General features: G+C 41.3%; 3 protein-coding genes across 3 annotated transcripts; 2 read left to right on the forward strand and 1 right to left on the reverse strand.

Moving 5' to 3' along the window:
• Positions 1,695–5,448, forward strand: LOC8080218 (GDP-mannose transporter GONST1). The gene is made up of 10 exons (XM_021457927.1): positions 1,695–1,965; positions 2,052–2,259; positions 2,363–2,552; positions 2,648–2,787; positions 3,005–3,134; positions 3,287–3,385; positions 3,690–3,844; positions 4,517–4,633; positions 4,749–4,846; positions 4,930–5,448. Exons 1-10 carry the CDS (start codon positions 1,785–1,787, stop codon positions 4,974–4,976), a joined length of 1,365 nt encoding a protein of 454 aa, XP_021313602.1. The 5' UTR covers positions 1,695–1,784; the 3' UTR covers positions 4,977–5,448.
• LOC8079702 lies at positions 5,634–6,287 on the reverse strand. The gene has a single exon (XM_002466125.2). The coding sequence runs from the start codon at positions 6,180–6,182 to the stop codon at positions 5,805–5,807; it is 378 nt and encodes a 125-aa protein (XP_002466170.1). The 5' UTR covers positions 6,183–6,287; the 3' UTR covers positions 5,634–5,804.
• On the forward strand, positions 10,824–14,795 carry LOC8080219. Its single transcript, XM_021463960.1, has 3 exons — positions 10,824–11,467; positions 12,946–13,673; positions 14,304–14,795. The coding sequence occupies exons 1-3, from the start codon at positions 11,132–11,134 to the stop codon at positions 14,314–14,316; spliced, it is 1,077 nt and encodes a 358-aa protein (XP_021319635.1). The 5' UTR covers positions 10,824–11,131; the 3' UTR covers positions 14,317–14,795.

Raw genomic sequence — 15,370 nt, forward strand, 5'->3', positions numbered from 1 at the left:
TTAATATCAGACACTTTTATTTATGTTGTTGAGTCCTGGGCCCCTCTAAAGATTGTAAAGAAAACTTTTATCTATCTTCACTTGTGATTGATTGCAAGAACAAAAAGCGACGCTCAACCACTACATCATTCGGTTCATATCTTTCTTCCTAATGATGAACAAAACACTAGTGACATGTTTTATCCTTGTTCTCTTTTCTTTACGTCGGTATTTTAGCATAGTCAACAATCAAATCGTTAGCTCAAATCGTCTTGTTAGGGACACCCTTAGCAGCATGATAAAATTAGGGGCAGCCTGTACATTCAATTATTCCTTTTACAAACATGATGAACGATGTCTATTATTGTTTTGTATTCCATTCGAGTTGTGCATTGTCTGAATTAAATAATTCAACGAGGTAAATAAGAAGCGAAGAAAGTATAACAGGGGTGAACAGACCATGGTACGGACGACATACAAACACCAATTTATTTCTAAATCCATGGGATGTATTTTATAGTGCTTATTTATGTTGAAAATATCGCTATATTTCCCATATTTTTAGATTTAAAAGTATGTTTTAGGCTTAATTTATGGCTTGCTCAAGCCCCTAAGATTCTCCGAGACGCCACTAGCCATGTAATTGTCATAACAGCAATGTACTTTAGATATGTATACATATTTGACCCCTAGCGCAATGACAACCATATTTATTTTATATAGGCTATAAATTTTACAAAATTTGATCAATAATTATTGAAACTATATGTAATATTAGAATATAAGCAGAACCTGCATCAATAAAATCTTTTCGAACTGCCTATGAGATAATATTGATTCCTTAGCAAATAACAGTATACTCCCATCATTTCAAATTATTATAAGTTGTTTTATCTTTTCTAAATATGTAACTTTAGCTAGCTACAAAAAATTTATTCTTCCTTCTAAATTATAAAATGTTTAAGCTTTTCTAGATTACTATCATGTACTCATTGCATTCTAAGTTATAAGACGTTTTTTATAAATATATTGCCTTTACCATGTATCGCGACATAACTTATATCTGTATATAACCAAAGGTACGTATCTTTTAAAAATAAAATATCTTATAGTTTGAAATGGGGGAGTACTTAGGGGGTGTTTAGTTCCCCTTTTACCCCCTAAAAATTTTAGATTTTGGTCCATCATTTTGCATAATAAAATTTAAACAACATACAATTTTTTTGGTAAAAAGGTGACTATTCTCCATTTCAGATTTTTGCCTCAAGAGGCAAAAAAAGGCCCAAAAAAGCCTCAAGATGTCACAATGAGGACAATAAATTCTGAATGGCATTTTGTATTTCATTATTTTAAAGTAGTTGACATTTTGTATTGTGCATTCTTTTCTTTTGCGAGCATTTTGCATTCCTTGGGGAACTAAACGGGTCCACAATTTAAAATGGAGGAAGCACTTTTAAAAGTTAAAGGCTAAAAATCTATTTTAGTGAGTAATTCCCTCAAAAAAAAAGGGTACACGTCCACGTGTCTAAATCCTTTTTGACCTGGCTTGCCGCCTGGTGACTTGAGTTTGACTCCAACAGTTCCCGTCCACACTACTCCCGCCCCCATTTGATTTGAGATTTGACCTGACCATCGCCTCCTCCTCCGCCTCGTCCCTCCCGCCGAGCCCGATCGACCTCCCTTCCGCCGCACGCCGGCCTCCCTCCTCCTCCGCGCCCCGAGGCCGCAGCCGCGTTGACCCCCGCGCCTCCCCCTCCTCCTCCACCACCGCATCGCCTACCTTTACGTCCTCCTCAAGCCCCTTCATGCCGTCGAAAGGCATCTCCGGCCCCCTTTTAGCGCCCACCGTCCACCGCCGCTTCCCCCACCGCCTCTCTCTCTCTCTCTCTTCATCCCCTCTGTCTCTTCACCTCCAGCCACCGCCAACTCCTCCGGACGCCGCTCTTCTTGCTCTGCGCCGGACGGCCGGAGGCCTCCTCCTTCCAGGTAACGCCAGCTTGTTCTCGTTCGTTCCATCATGTCCGCGGACTCGTTGCAGTTGGTGTCCTGATGGGATGGGGGTGGAGTTCCAGGTGCTGCGGCGTCCATGTCACTGGAGTTCAGGTCCGAGTGCGATGACATCGAGGAGGCCAAGTCCCCCAGCAACACCAGCGTCGCCGCCGTCGCCGTCAAGAACGCTGACGCCTCGGTCTACAAGATCATCCACGGCTACCTGAAGCAGAAGAACAACTCCATCATCAAAGTCGCCGCCAATGTCGCCAGGAAAGCGGCCTCCAACAAGTACGTCTAGTAATTAACACCCCGTCCAATTTCTCTGTGCTAGGTTCACCCGAGAAATTGCAAGTTTACAAAATTGGCCAATCGCTTCTCGTGATGCGTCCAGATTATCGAGGAAGACCTCCGATGTCTTCGACACCTTGCTTCAGAAGCAGCAGAGCAAGTGGGGAAACAAGGCCGGACCGTTGCTTTCTGGGATCTGTTACTGCATCGCCTCCTGCAGCATGATATTGCTCAACAAGGTGGTTCTCTCCGGCTACAATTTCGATGCTGGAATATCGCTGATGCTATATCAGGTGATTCGGTTTATTCTGCGGGTTTTTTTTTCATGCGGCTTGAGATTTTGTAGTTCAATGCGATGCAACTGATCATATCTCCCTTTGTGGTTCAGAACTTGATAAGTGTCGTCATTCTTCTCTTACTTGAGCTCTTCCATGTCATTTCTACGGAGGAACTCACATGGAAGTTGATAAAAGTCTGGATTCCGGTGAATCTTATTTTCATCGGCATGCTACTAACTGGAATGTACAGGTACTTCCTGCATAACTCTGAATATACATGTCACATGATGATCCGTTGGTAACCTTTAGGTGGATTGAACCTGTCAGGACAAATGTGACAGTATTCCATCTTTTTTATTTCATTTCAAGTTTAGTTGTCTCAATTCTGAAGTAAACTTTATTGGTGTCGTAGGCTTGCAGTAGTATTGATTAACTCTCCTTTTCTTTTTGTCTCTGCAATTCTTCAGTTTGAAGTACATAAACGTCGCAATGGTGACAATATTAAAGAATATGACAAATATTATAACGGCTATAGGAGAGATATATATATTCAGGAAGGGTCAGAATAAGAAGGTTTGGGCTGCACTTTTTCTGATGGTAGGTTCATTCTTGCTTGACATGCCCCTTCTTTGACTTCCATATATCAAAGTAATGCTTGACTATTGACCTTCACGAAGGATTTACCTCCAGAATAGCATGAGTTTTTTTTTTTTTACCTGAGCAGTTTATGTCTCTGTCTTCCTTTGCAGATTGTATCGGCTATATGTGGGGGGATTACAGATCTCTCTTTCCATCTAGTTGGCTACACGTGGCAAATTCTGAATTGCTTTCTAACAGCAGGCTACTCGGTTAGTTCATTTTGTCCTAACAGTTTTACACATCTATAGACTATTGTAAGTTTCTCTACAATCTCAATGGATTGCTGCGCAGAGGTTGCTGGTGCCCTGTATTTGAACTCTTTCCTCCTTAAGGCAATGATACGCAATGCTGTTGCGTACGAGAAAAAAAATGTATAATCAATTAATTCATTTCCGTAATCAACACTGGAACAATGTCAAGCCTAGTTCAACCTTTTTGATTATTTTTATGAGGTCAATCTTATTAGTTCTGCTGCGTCCCTAGCACTTCTAATCCACGATCCTTTTATAACAGCTTACACTAAGGCGCTTGATGGATACAGCTAAACAATCAACAAAATCTGGCTCCCTCAATGAAGTTTCTATGGTGTTACTCAACAATGCGCTCTCAATTCCATTCGCACTCATTTTGGTTGTAATCTTCAATGAGTGGGAATATGTTTATCAAGCGTAAGAATTTCATCTTGTTGCATGTTAACCATTACTTCTTTAAATAAAAACAAATTTTCATGGTGTGGACTAAGTACTTGGTCTGAGTCGTTTGTTAACGTATTTATGTATTTATTATTTTCTTTTTCAGGCCTGAGCATTCTAGAGTAGTTAACTCTATTGATTTGATCATAGACATGTTTTTTGAAAGCAGACATGTTATGCATTAACTTTTACCTGTTTATTCCAATTTAACCAAAACATATTAAACTTCATTTCGTCGTACTCCACATTAAACTTAAACTTCCTTTCATAAAAAAAGCGTTCTGACTTTGCTCACAAAAGATGCTTTAATCTCTGAGACCAACTTTTGGGAACAAGCACTGGCTAGTTTGGTAGAGCGCTCCTGTTGAGAGCGACGCCACCCGGGCTTGAACCCGGTGCCCACCTCCTTTCTAGCAAATTTCCGGTACGCCCTAGCATGTCTTTCAAAAAAAAAAACTGCAACCAACTTAAATATGAAGTCAAATGAGATGCACCAAGAAAACCAACATTTTTTTTATCATCACAAATGGTTGCCTCTAGGGTACAACTATCACCGTGCATGCTGCTTCATTTGCACATATATATATATATATATATATATATATATATATATATATATATATATATATGACTTTCATTGATTTGCAGTGAAGTTATCAGAGACCCAATGTTCTGGGTTGTTGCAACAGCTAGTGGTTTGCTAGGTCTAGCCATCAGCTTCTCATCAGTGTGGTTTTTGCATCGGACTGGTCCAACAACGTACAGGTGAGACGACAGTACTAATCTGTGGTGCCCACAAAAATGTTTACATACAAAAAGAGAATAGATCTGCACTCCTGTGAGCAGAGAAGTCCTTATCATTTTGTTTTATCCTTTTCAGTCTTGTTGGTTCTCTGAACAAGATACCCATTTCGATTGCTGGTATTTTGCTGTTCAATGTCCCTGTAAGCGTCGAAAATTTATGTAGCATAGTTTTTGGTAAGTATTTACTTCGCCCATGATATTTTTCTAATGTCCTTTTTATCCATGTTACCCTAACGATTTCTGCATGTTCTCACCAGGTCTTTTTGCTGGGATATTCTTTGCAAAGGCAAAAATGTCGTCCTAACTGTCATGTCCCTGTGTCTGTGTGGTTGTAAAGCTGTAACATGAAAAGTTTCTGCGGCAGCTCTGCCTCTGTACAGAGATATGATCAGAGTCTATCAACTGTACAGAGATATGATCAGAGTTCATAAATTTTTTACATCCTTTCCCTTCATTCACAAAGGGTACAGCATGTGTGTTTGTGTGCCCTCAGTTTTGTAACATGACAATGCCAAGGCAGAAGGAACTCTGCAAGGCGAATCAGCAATTGGAACTCTGCTAATCTGATCAAGAAATTGAGCAGAAGGATTATACTACACAATAAAGGAAGGACTTAGTGTTTCCGACTTGGTTGTCATTTGTCAACCAGTCCTCTTCAGGAATTCATGGCAAAAACATCACCGATCAATTCGGTTTGTGCCTATTATCTCTCTCAAAGAGAGGTAATTCTATTTATCTGAGACTTAGTATACAATATCTAGATTCAGTGGTGTCCATAATTCCCAAACTGTAAATTGGCGCAGCAAAGCCAAACGATACTTGTTCTCGAGTAACTATTGCTATACCAAGATTAAAGTAAGATGGGAGACAAATCAAACATGATCACCTAAGTAGCTTGACCATTTTAATAACCCATTTGTCATATACTTAGCTGGAAAAAAAAAGAATCACAGGTGCAGCGGGAAGTAAAAATATATCACATTATATGACATCAAAGATGACTTGAGTTTTTGGGGGAGCGAGAGTAACCTCACACCACCACACGTATATATGCGCAGCCAATTTTTTTCCCCCTCAAAGCCAAATCCAGCTTTGAGTTCGACAATCCGTAAACCACGCACACTGGACACGTTCAGCTGCTTTTCTTGGCGAAGAACCCGCCGAGGCCGGGGAGGTTGAACCCGCCGCCGCTGCCGCCGTCGTCGGCAGCGGCAGCCTTCTTGCCGGAGGTGGTAGCGGCGCCCCGCGGCGGCGGCTTGGCGCGGGAGGATGCGGCGGCTGACGCGCCGGCGACCTTGTTGAGGAGCGGGTCAGTCTCCACCAGCTGGTCCTTCTTGAAGATGAAGCCGAAGATGATCTCGCCGAGCCCCTTCTCCTCCTTGGCCGGCGCCGGGCCGCCCCTGGTGGCGGCTGGCGGCACGGCCAGCACGGACCGCCGCGCTGGCCGCGTCCTCCCCGAGGTCGGCGCCACGGCCGCCGCCACGGTGCTGCCGAACGCCACTGACGCCATGCTAAAAGCTAGCTTCTTTGCGAGCGATCGGGAGTTCGGGATGAAATGAAACAATGGCTGCCTTCTTTTTTTTTCTCCTCCGTGAGGCGGCGAGAGGTGGGCATATAAGCGGGCGTGGTGACTGTGCAGGTGGTGGTCGTGATGGGGAGGGCGAGGCGGCCACAAGCGGCTTATCCGCTGTGGGGTGGGGGTGCGGGCAGGCGCAGCGGACGTGGTGAGGTGAGGTCGGCGCGCGCGCGCGTTGCTTGCTGCCGGCTGCCGCTGCGAGAGGAGCCGATCGGGCCGCGGAAACAGCGGAGGTGGACGTGGCTGGACCACGGGCACAGGTGCGGCGGGCCAAGTGGCCGGGGCGCGCGAGAGGACCGTGTGCGACGCACGTACGTAGTCTTGTCTTGGCCTCTTTGGGGCGATTCGTCTTGCTCCCAACTTTTTTTTTTGACAAGTTTTTCAAATTATGAATACGATTCATATTGAATACGAATTCGTTCGTGCCATAGCTATGTATGAGGATAGAGGAGTCTCATGGATTTTGATCATCAGACTTCGTAGTGCAAGAGAAATACGAGCAACCACTTTAAGCCTTTTCTCTTTAGTAGTTAGAAAGGAGGTTGTTGACTGGTTGTCTTGATATGTATCTTTAATCCGAGATTCTATGTTGCTTAAAGCATACTAGGTCGCATTCTTCTTTCCTTATTTCTTTTGCAATAGTTGTGTGTAGGGTCTTTGTTATAGTAATGAGAACTTTTTTTAAAAAAAAACTGCCTTCACCTAAAAAAACATACAGTAAAAATAAAACTTTTTTCTAACAAGGGGATCTCCCCATTTCCATAGCAACAGGAACGAAAAATACATCAAGAGTTTTCAGAGTTGTTTAGGAAGGCAAAAAAGACTAAACGGAGCAAGGACGATTCAAAGTCACAAGCTTGCATGTGAAACACTTTTGTTTAGCCATCAACCAAAGGAATATCTTAATTTTTTGGAGAAATTCTTCCTTTCCAAATGTACTTGAATGAAGAGGCACTCTCAGAACACGTCAAAGCATTATATGTAGATTTCACAGGAAATTTGCTTCTAATTTCCGGTTTCTAGGCAATTCTGTCCCGATCCAAGAGGTGACATCAATGTGAATGTATTCCTTGCAAAATACAGGTTAGTCATAAACACTTGTATTCATCAATCAAAAAACCCAAATTTGAAAATGGGGCCTAGATCTATTCAACCTTGTAAATTATGAGGCTGAGAAATGCTACGAGATCTAATCAATCAATTGATGTTATATATAAGAATATAAACTTTATATTGATCTATATATATAGGTGACTTCATGCTATCTCTTCTATCAAAAGGCTAGTGAACTTCTTGACTTGTCTGATATCACATACCTCAAAATTTAGTCAATGTTTCACCATAAAACCCTAAAGAATGGATGAAAAGTACTTATCACAAGCAATAATTTTTTTACATCATAAGTAGTAAAGTTTAATATCACAAACATTGATATTATATACAACTTTACAGTGACATCACTCAAAGATGATCCTTTATACAACAAAACATGTGACCACCCAAAACCACTACAAATGAATTATGTACACCCGCCCACATGATTTGGCTTACATAAAGTCATTGAAGTTGTAACATATAATCTTAGGGGAGGAGGTTTGATGGTAAAGGTTAGAGATGTCCAACGGGCCGTGCCGGGCCAGCTCAACGTTGTGTCGTGCCGTGCCACAGATCGCTGGGCCGCTACGGGCCATCGTGCCTAGCGGGCCGTGCCTCTACGGGCTTCGTGTCTAGTCTTCAGCCCAAGGCACGACCCGCGAACCAGTTCCCGTCAAGCACGTCGTGTCGTGCCAGCCCACAGTCCATCAAACCGATAATAGCTCATGTTTATCAATATTTTCACCAAATGCTAAAATATTTCATCATTTTTACCAATTATTTATCATTTTCACCAATATAACAATTAACAGCATATATATACAAGTCATAACTACACCAACAGTTCATGTTCATCGGGCTGCTATCGGGCCGACCGCTGGAACGGGCCATGCCGCGTGCCTTGATGGCGGCCCAGGCATGGCCTAGTCCCTCAGGCCGGGTCGGGCCAGGCCCGGTGGCCACCGTGCCATGCCATGCTCGGGCCGGACCAAATCACCGGGCCATGGGCCACATGGCCATGTATGGTAAAGGTTCTTTTCTTTTAATAAAGTGTATACTTCCCATACATTTCTCTTTACAAATATGGTGTCCCATTATAAAAGGACAAGAAGAATGTATAGTTGTTGCTTTTGAATAATTAGTTTTGATTATTTTTTTATCAATGCATTCGTCCTTCCATTCATAGTCAACCTCATCTTTAGGCTAAATGTATAGCTTTTCAATACATTCTTTACGACATTCATAACTATTCTCATCTTTAGACTAAGTGTATAACTTTTTCATACATTCTTTAAGTCATTCGTAATTGTCCACATCTTTAGACTAAATGTATACCTTTTCAATAAACTCTTTAAGCCATTCTTAACCATCCTCATCTTTTGACTAAGTGCTATTGATGTATGGTCCAAATAGTTAGCAGCAATTATTAACATCGTAAGGCTCACTACCTTGTGCTATTGATGTGTGGTCCAAATAGTTTGTAGTTGTATGTTACAATTTAGGTGACAAAGATTACCCTCGTAAGATGTCATATATTACTACGAGTTTGATATTAAGTAGCATAACATAGGATTGTTATGAGATTTCTAAATCTTGACCAAGGGGAATAATATTAAACTTTGCATAAAGTGACCTTAACAATTCAACAAAATTTTAACAAGGACGGGACAATAATATACTTTGTCAGTATACTTCAAATACACATATACACAAAAATATTAAACTTTGTCAACAACACTTGATATGGATAAAAAGATTAACTACTTATTGTAATTTATTCATCTCCTTAACATAGTTTTTAAGAGAGAGACACCACAATACATGTTCAATCTAGTGGTGATATTTATGATAAAAATGTTGCAAATAATCATAGTAGGTATATTTATTTGCGAATTCCATCATGTCTCTTCCATTAAAAGATCATAAAAACTTAAATCATGTCTACCGCTAAAACACTCATTTATTTTAACAACCAAGCGACAATGTATTTCAGTACCACCTAACTTTAAATGCTTGTGTATCTTAATTCCAAAATGTGATTGTCTTTATGAGCTTTACAACACTGACTATATCGAAAACATGATCGGCTTTGCATCATTGACTGTATCCAAAACGCGACCAACTCATGGTTGGATGTTGTGGTTTTATTTATGTCTCCAACAAATTCTTAGAAATCCAATAGACCAAGTGGCGACATCAATGGTACAAGCAGCATCCTATTAAGGTATATTTCTTCGATAATTTATTTATTTATCATATCTCTTTTTATCAAAAAATGCCAAAAACTAAACTTATGTGATATCACGTGAGCGGCTCTACAAGCTTATAGCATTAACTATATCGAAAATGTGACTACCTTTACAGGCTTTACAACGTTGGCAGTATCCAAAACATGGCCGACTCGTGGACCATATATCGACATCTATGGTTGGCTGGTGTGGTTTTGTTAATCTACCCTATAAATTTTCAGAAATTTGACCAAACAAACGGCGACATCAATGATATAAGCAACCATCCTATTAATCACTATAGATATATTTACTTGGCAAAAAAATCTCTCTGTCACATCTCTTTTATAAAAAAAAATCACCGAAAAATTGGACTCACGTGATATCCAACACTATCAAAATGTAACTGGCTATATCGAAAACATGACTGGCTTTATAGCATTAGCGTATCCAAAACGCGACTAACTCATTGACCATAGACCAACATTCATGGTCTTGGTTTTATTAGTCTGTCCAATAAATTCTTAGAAATCTGACCAAACAAGTGGTTGGCTGCCGTGGTTTTATTAACCTGCCCTACAAATTTTTAGAAATCCAACCAAACAAGCAGCTGGTCGTCGTGGTTTTATTAATCTATCCTATAAATTCTTTGAAATCTGATCAAACAAGTAGCGACATTAGTAGTATAGGCAACCGTCCTATTAATCACTCTAGGTATATTAATTTGGAAAATAATCTCTTTATCATATTTCTTTTATAAAAAAATTCATTAAAAAACTAGAATGTGATATCTAACACCACCAACGTGACCGTCTCTACGAGCTTTATAGCATTTACTATATCGAAAACGTGACCGGCTTTACAGGCTTCATAGCATTGTCTGTACTCCAAACGTGACTCACTCATTGACCATAGACCAACATTCATTGTTGGCCGTCGTGGTTTTATTAATCCGCCCTATAAATCTCTAGAAATCCAACCAAAGAAGTTGTTGGCCGCCGTTGTTTTATTAATCTGGCCTATACATTCTTAGAAATCCGACCAAACAAGCGGTGGGCCGTCGTTGTTTTATTAATCTGGCCTATACATTCTTAGAAATCTGACCAAACAAGTGGCAGCATCAGTGGTATAAGCAGCCGTCTTATTAATCACTCTAGATATATTATTTGGCAAAATATTTCCTCATCCTACCTCTTTTTATCAAAAAGTCATCGAAAAACTAGACTCATGTGAAATCAAACACCACCAAAATTAGAAAGGGCTAGATCATTTCCACCATAGAACCCTTAGGAAGAGGGTGGAGGTACTTATCATGACTCATGTTCATGCCAAAGGCGCATTCACAAGGTGAGGTTGCCGATTTAGGAAGGCAGCGCAGCCAGCCGGCAGCCACCGCTAGAGGCGGCGTCCCTCACAAAAACCCACTCCATCCCCCTACAAAGACAACGGCAAGCCAAAAAGAGAGCGGGACACCAACCCGGGCGCCAAAAGCTCCTCTCCAAAACCACGCCGCGCCGCCGCATTCCAGCAAACACCTCGCCGGCGGAGGCGGCGCCCCGGATGGTCGGGTCCGACGTCCCTCCCGGCGGCTCCGGCGCGCCCCCGGGGTCGCCGGAGCGTCCCAGGAAGCGTAAGAGCGGCGCCGAGGTCGCGGCCGCGGCCGAGGACGCGTCGCCCAGGCGCACGACGCGGAGCTCAGCGTCGTCGTCGGCGCAGGTGGACGTGAAAGGCGCGGTGGCGTGGGCGCGGCGCGTGGCCGCGGGGGAGCTGTGGGCGGTGCGCGGGCGCAACCGTGGCATCGACGTCGACTTGGAGCCGCTCGGGGCGGTGATCCTGGCGGTGCGGCACGTGCGCTCCAAGCTCGACCCCGACGACCCCGACACGCCGTACTACAAGGTGACGCTCTTTCCAGGCCGACCCGCGGGGTTTTTCTCTCGACGCGTTCGAATTCTTGGGATTTGCGTGCACGAGGATCGCCGTCTTCGCGGCTCTCTTGTCTAGTTTTGTTCTAAAATGGATCAAATACTGCCGGTGTTTTCAGGCTTGCCGAAGTTCCGATCCGTTCGGGAAAGAAAATGTTTCGTTCGGTGTACGTCTTTCACTCGTCACCATTGCATGACGCTGTATTTGTTAGGACACGGAATTATCAGGTGTTGTCTCTCCATGCGTCTCGCTTCCTGAAACCGTTGCTTCAGAGCGAGATTCTCGGCTGTCTGGATGGCAATTAGTTCGTCTGCATCTTTCATTTCTCGTGTCAGATTCTGTGTCCGAATCCGAATAGTACGTGGCCAAGATTGTCCGTATCTTTCATTTCTCGTGCCTTTTATTCTTGTTAGTGATTCTGTTATTGTTTGATATGATTAATTCTGCCTCTTGAGCATGTTTAAGATGATCAAATGGAGAGTGGTGCTATTAATTTTTCACATCATTGTGATGGAATCATCTTGGTCATGGTTTCCATGTCAAGATTATGTCACATTGATGGATGGTGGTTTTATTGATGAAATTATTGGCTGGAGTTGTGTGTTTGTGAAAGATATCGTTAAATTGTTGCCATCATCGTCAAGTTCTGCTGCTGCCTTGTCATTAACGTTTTTTCACTGTTTCCTTGTTTCATTATTTCCTTAATTGAGATTTTCTGATTTTGTGACATGATATGCTTAGTTAGTATATATACTGGAAAACTGCATTGCTAGTTTACCACTCTCATTGTCGATGTTGCAATTTGTAAAAGGTCTACTGTGACTTCGTAGGAGGAATATTTTTTGCTTAATTACATTATTGTTATGGCTAGATTTTCACTGATTATGTAGGAAAAGGATTAGGGCAAGGCGTTGTTCCTTTATGTTTTATTCTATCACCTATCATGTGTCCTCCGATGGTTATCTATGATAAAGGAAGAAAGAATACAAGGAGCCATGACCTGCGCTGTCCGATGTTAGTCAAATCAGATGATTTAACAAAATAACAAGTGCAAGTGCTTGTGTATCTCCCTTTCAGATGTTAGTTCATAATAATTTATTTTTGGTCATGGTTCAGGAAATAAGGTATCATAGTTGTAGATATGTGCTCCTGGTCATGCATGAGTAGATTGGTTCTTAGGTTTGCTAAATTGTCATATATCAAAGGGTCTCAATACCCCAGTTCTCTAGTAATAGTAAGTAGAAATGTGTGTGAAAATTGTTTGCCATAAGACTGAACATTTTTTGTGCCCATCTCTGCTGTCAATGAAAAATATATATCGCCGATCCTGCTTCCAATGGCAGTCTTGATAAATATTTGTTGTTATTACTGTTTGGTGCCTTCCAATTTTTCATCTACCATTTTTAAGTTTTGTTCAAGTCATTGTCTAATTCAATTCTGCATGCTGACAGAAACAGAGAAGACATCACAAACAAGACACAAGGAGTTCTGGAAGGAGAGCTGGTGAACTGGGTCACTTATCTAGTTTTCTTGAATCAACGAGGAAACGTATTGGGATAGACCCTGTGACATGTCAAGCTGCTATCCCTGAGTATAATGACCCATCTGAGGAATCTAACGCTAACTACAGAAATGATAAAGATACCTTACAAAGGATGGGCACGGTGGTCAGGCTGCCACCCATTGTGGAGCCACCGAGGACAAGGAAATGTTCTCATCCTGTATCTGAGGATGACAATTGTAAATGTTCTCATCCTGGATCTGAGGCCTGCGTAGAAGTTCATGTAAGAGAGGCCTGGAAGAGGGTCAAGTATCAACTGGGTGATCAGGCTTTCAGAAACTGCGGGTTCGATGCAATGGGTGAGCGAGTTCTGAAGTTATGGACTGCAGAAGAGAAGAAAAAACTTGCTGATATTGAGAAATTGATTCCTCAGAGTAAGAGTTCTGATGAAGACTTCATGAAGGTTGCCTTGGAGCAGTTTAGCTCAGAGAGAACAACAGATTTGGCTAAGTATTACTACAACGTTTTTCTTCCAAGAAGGTTGGCCAGCCTGAATAGAACAGAAGCTACAAACTCCATAGATGCGAGTCCAGATAATGAAGGCAACAATCAAGATGATGACAACAAAGTGCATCGCTCTGAAGAGAAGAGTAAAGGCTCTGGATCATCTTCCAAAAGGTAGCAATATCACTTATGCCTTGAAAACCATTTTACTTTGTGCAACATAGTCCTACCAATCATATGCTATCATTTTCACAAAATATTTTCTGACTAAGGAGCAAAGTAATTTCTGTCATTTATTAGGGTGTATGTCAACCTTGTTCATTGGGTTTTCCATAATGATATTGCTGTGTTGCATCTGTAAATTTCCAAACAGAGACACTACCTGCACTATAATAATAATATCAGTGACCATTTTGGAAACTGGTAAAGGTCCTTGTTAGTAATATATACATTTAATCAATTAAGGGTTTGTACGTCCCTGAAAAATGAAAAAGGGTTTATAACTACATGGAGGTTGGCTATTGCTTTCTACTTATAATGCTAAACCCGCATCAAATTACAATTTGATACTTCTAAAAGGGGATGAGTAATCCAATTTTTTGTATTGATATCCTCAAATGACTTTGAAAGTTTTGTGTATCCTGTCTGTGTACATAACAATTGGTTATGTGTGATTCTTATAGTGATTTTTCTTGCTGAAAACAGCAGTCAATTGTGACAGTACTTTATGTCTCTTCCACTTGCGAGTTGAACATGTCTTTTCTCCTTGCTATTGTGCTAATTGCATTCAGCTTTCTTTGGCAGGTCCTTGGGGTAGGAGAAATGCCATACATGCGGGTGACATTTTGCTGTGGAGGAAGAGGAAGTAGGAAAAACCTGAAATACCTTAATTGCTTTGGACAATTGACCATTCTTTTTTTCAAGTGGACTGGGGTAGTCTTCAAGGTTACATATCTCTGGCTATATGCAGTTGGAGTTGGAGTAGAAAAATATCACTTTTGCAGTGCTTGAAAGTGAATGGTTATTAGGTATCAAACTTAAATCAGCTACCAGTGAGTAGACACTGGAGTAAACATATGCTGATGAGTTAGTCTAACCTTTTTTCTCCTCGAGAGAGCGTATATGTTCATGCATCGTGCCATTTTGCATGGACGCACATAATAGCAAATCGAGAAAAAAGACATGGTATAGAGATGCAGAGAGTTTACCAGATATGTTGGTCACCATTTATGGATTGTTATGACATACATCCTGGTAGCGAAATTTTGCTCAGCCAGTTTGATGGTTGTTGGAAAATCTCATGTTTTTCTCTCTGCTCCTTGATGAGTTGCTTTCTTATAACTTGTCATGCCTATTGGCAGACTAATGTGGTATGCTGGCACAGAGATATCATTATGGAAAACTCACTGATGCCACTGGGTATCCAAATACAATAACAGTACCCATCCAGTGATCCAATACACAAACAACTCATACTTGCGGACATCTCAGAAATGAGTAAATGCAAGTAACTTTCTCTAGTAAATGGTTGAAATTGGTGTACCTAGTAACTATACTACAAGAGAGGCCTGGCAAGCAAGTAATTACTCCATTGGTTTCAACTTACAAGGTGTTTCGGTTTTTCTAGATATATTGTTTTTGCTATGTATCTGGACATAGTGTATATCTAAATACATAGAAAAACTATGTATCTAGAAAAAGTCAAAACACCTTATAATTTATGGAGGGAGTACTATTCAGTGTACTAATTAAAAGTGTTAACATGTAGAACTCAAAATGACAAGCAACATCTTAACAAATTGTAATTTCTTGTCTAGTAATCGCTAGACATTGAGCAACTCCTAGAAGCACTACAGTCTGCTACACACTAC

Source organism: Sorghum bicolor, chromosome 1 (assembly GCF_000003195.3).
Source record: "Sorghum bicolor cultivar BTx623 chromosome 1, Sorghum_bicolor_NCBIv3, whole genome shotgun sequence".
Classification (NCBI taxonomy): domain Eukaryota; kingdom Viridiplantae; phylum Streptophyta; class Magnoliopsida; order Poales; family Poaceae; genus Sorghum; species Sorghum bicolor.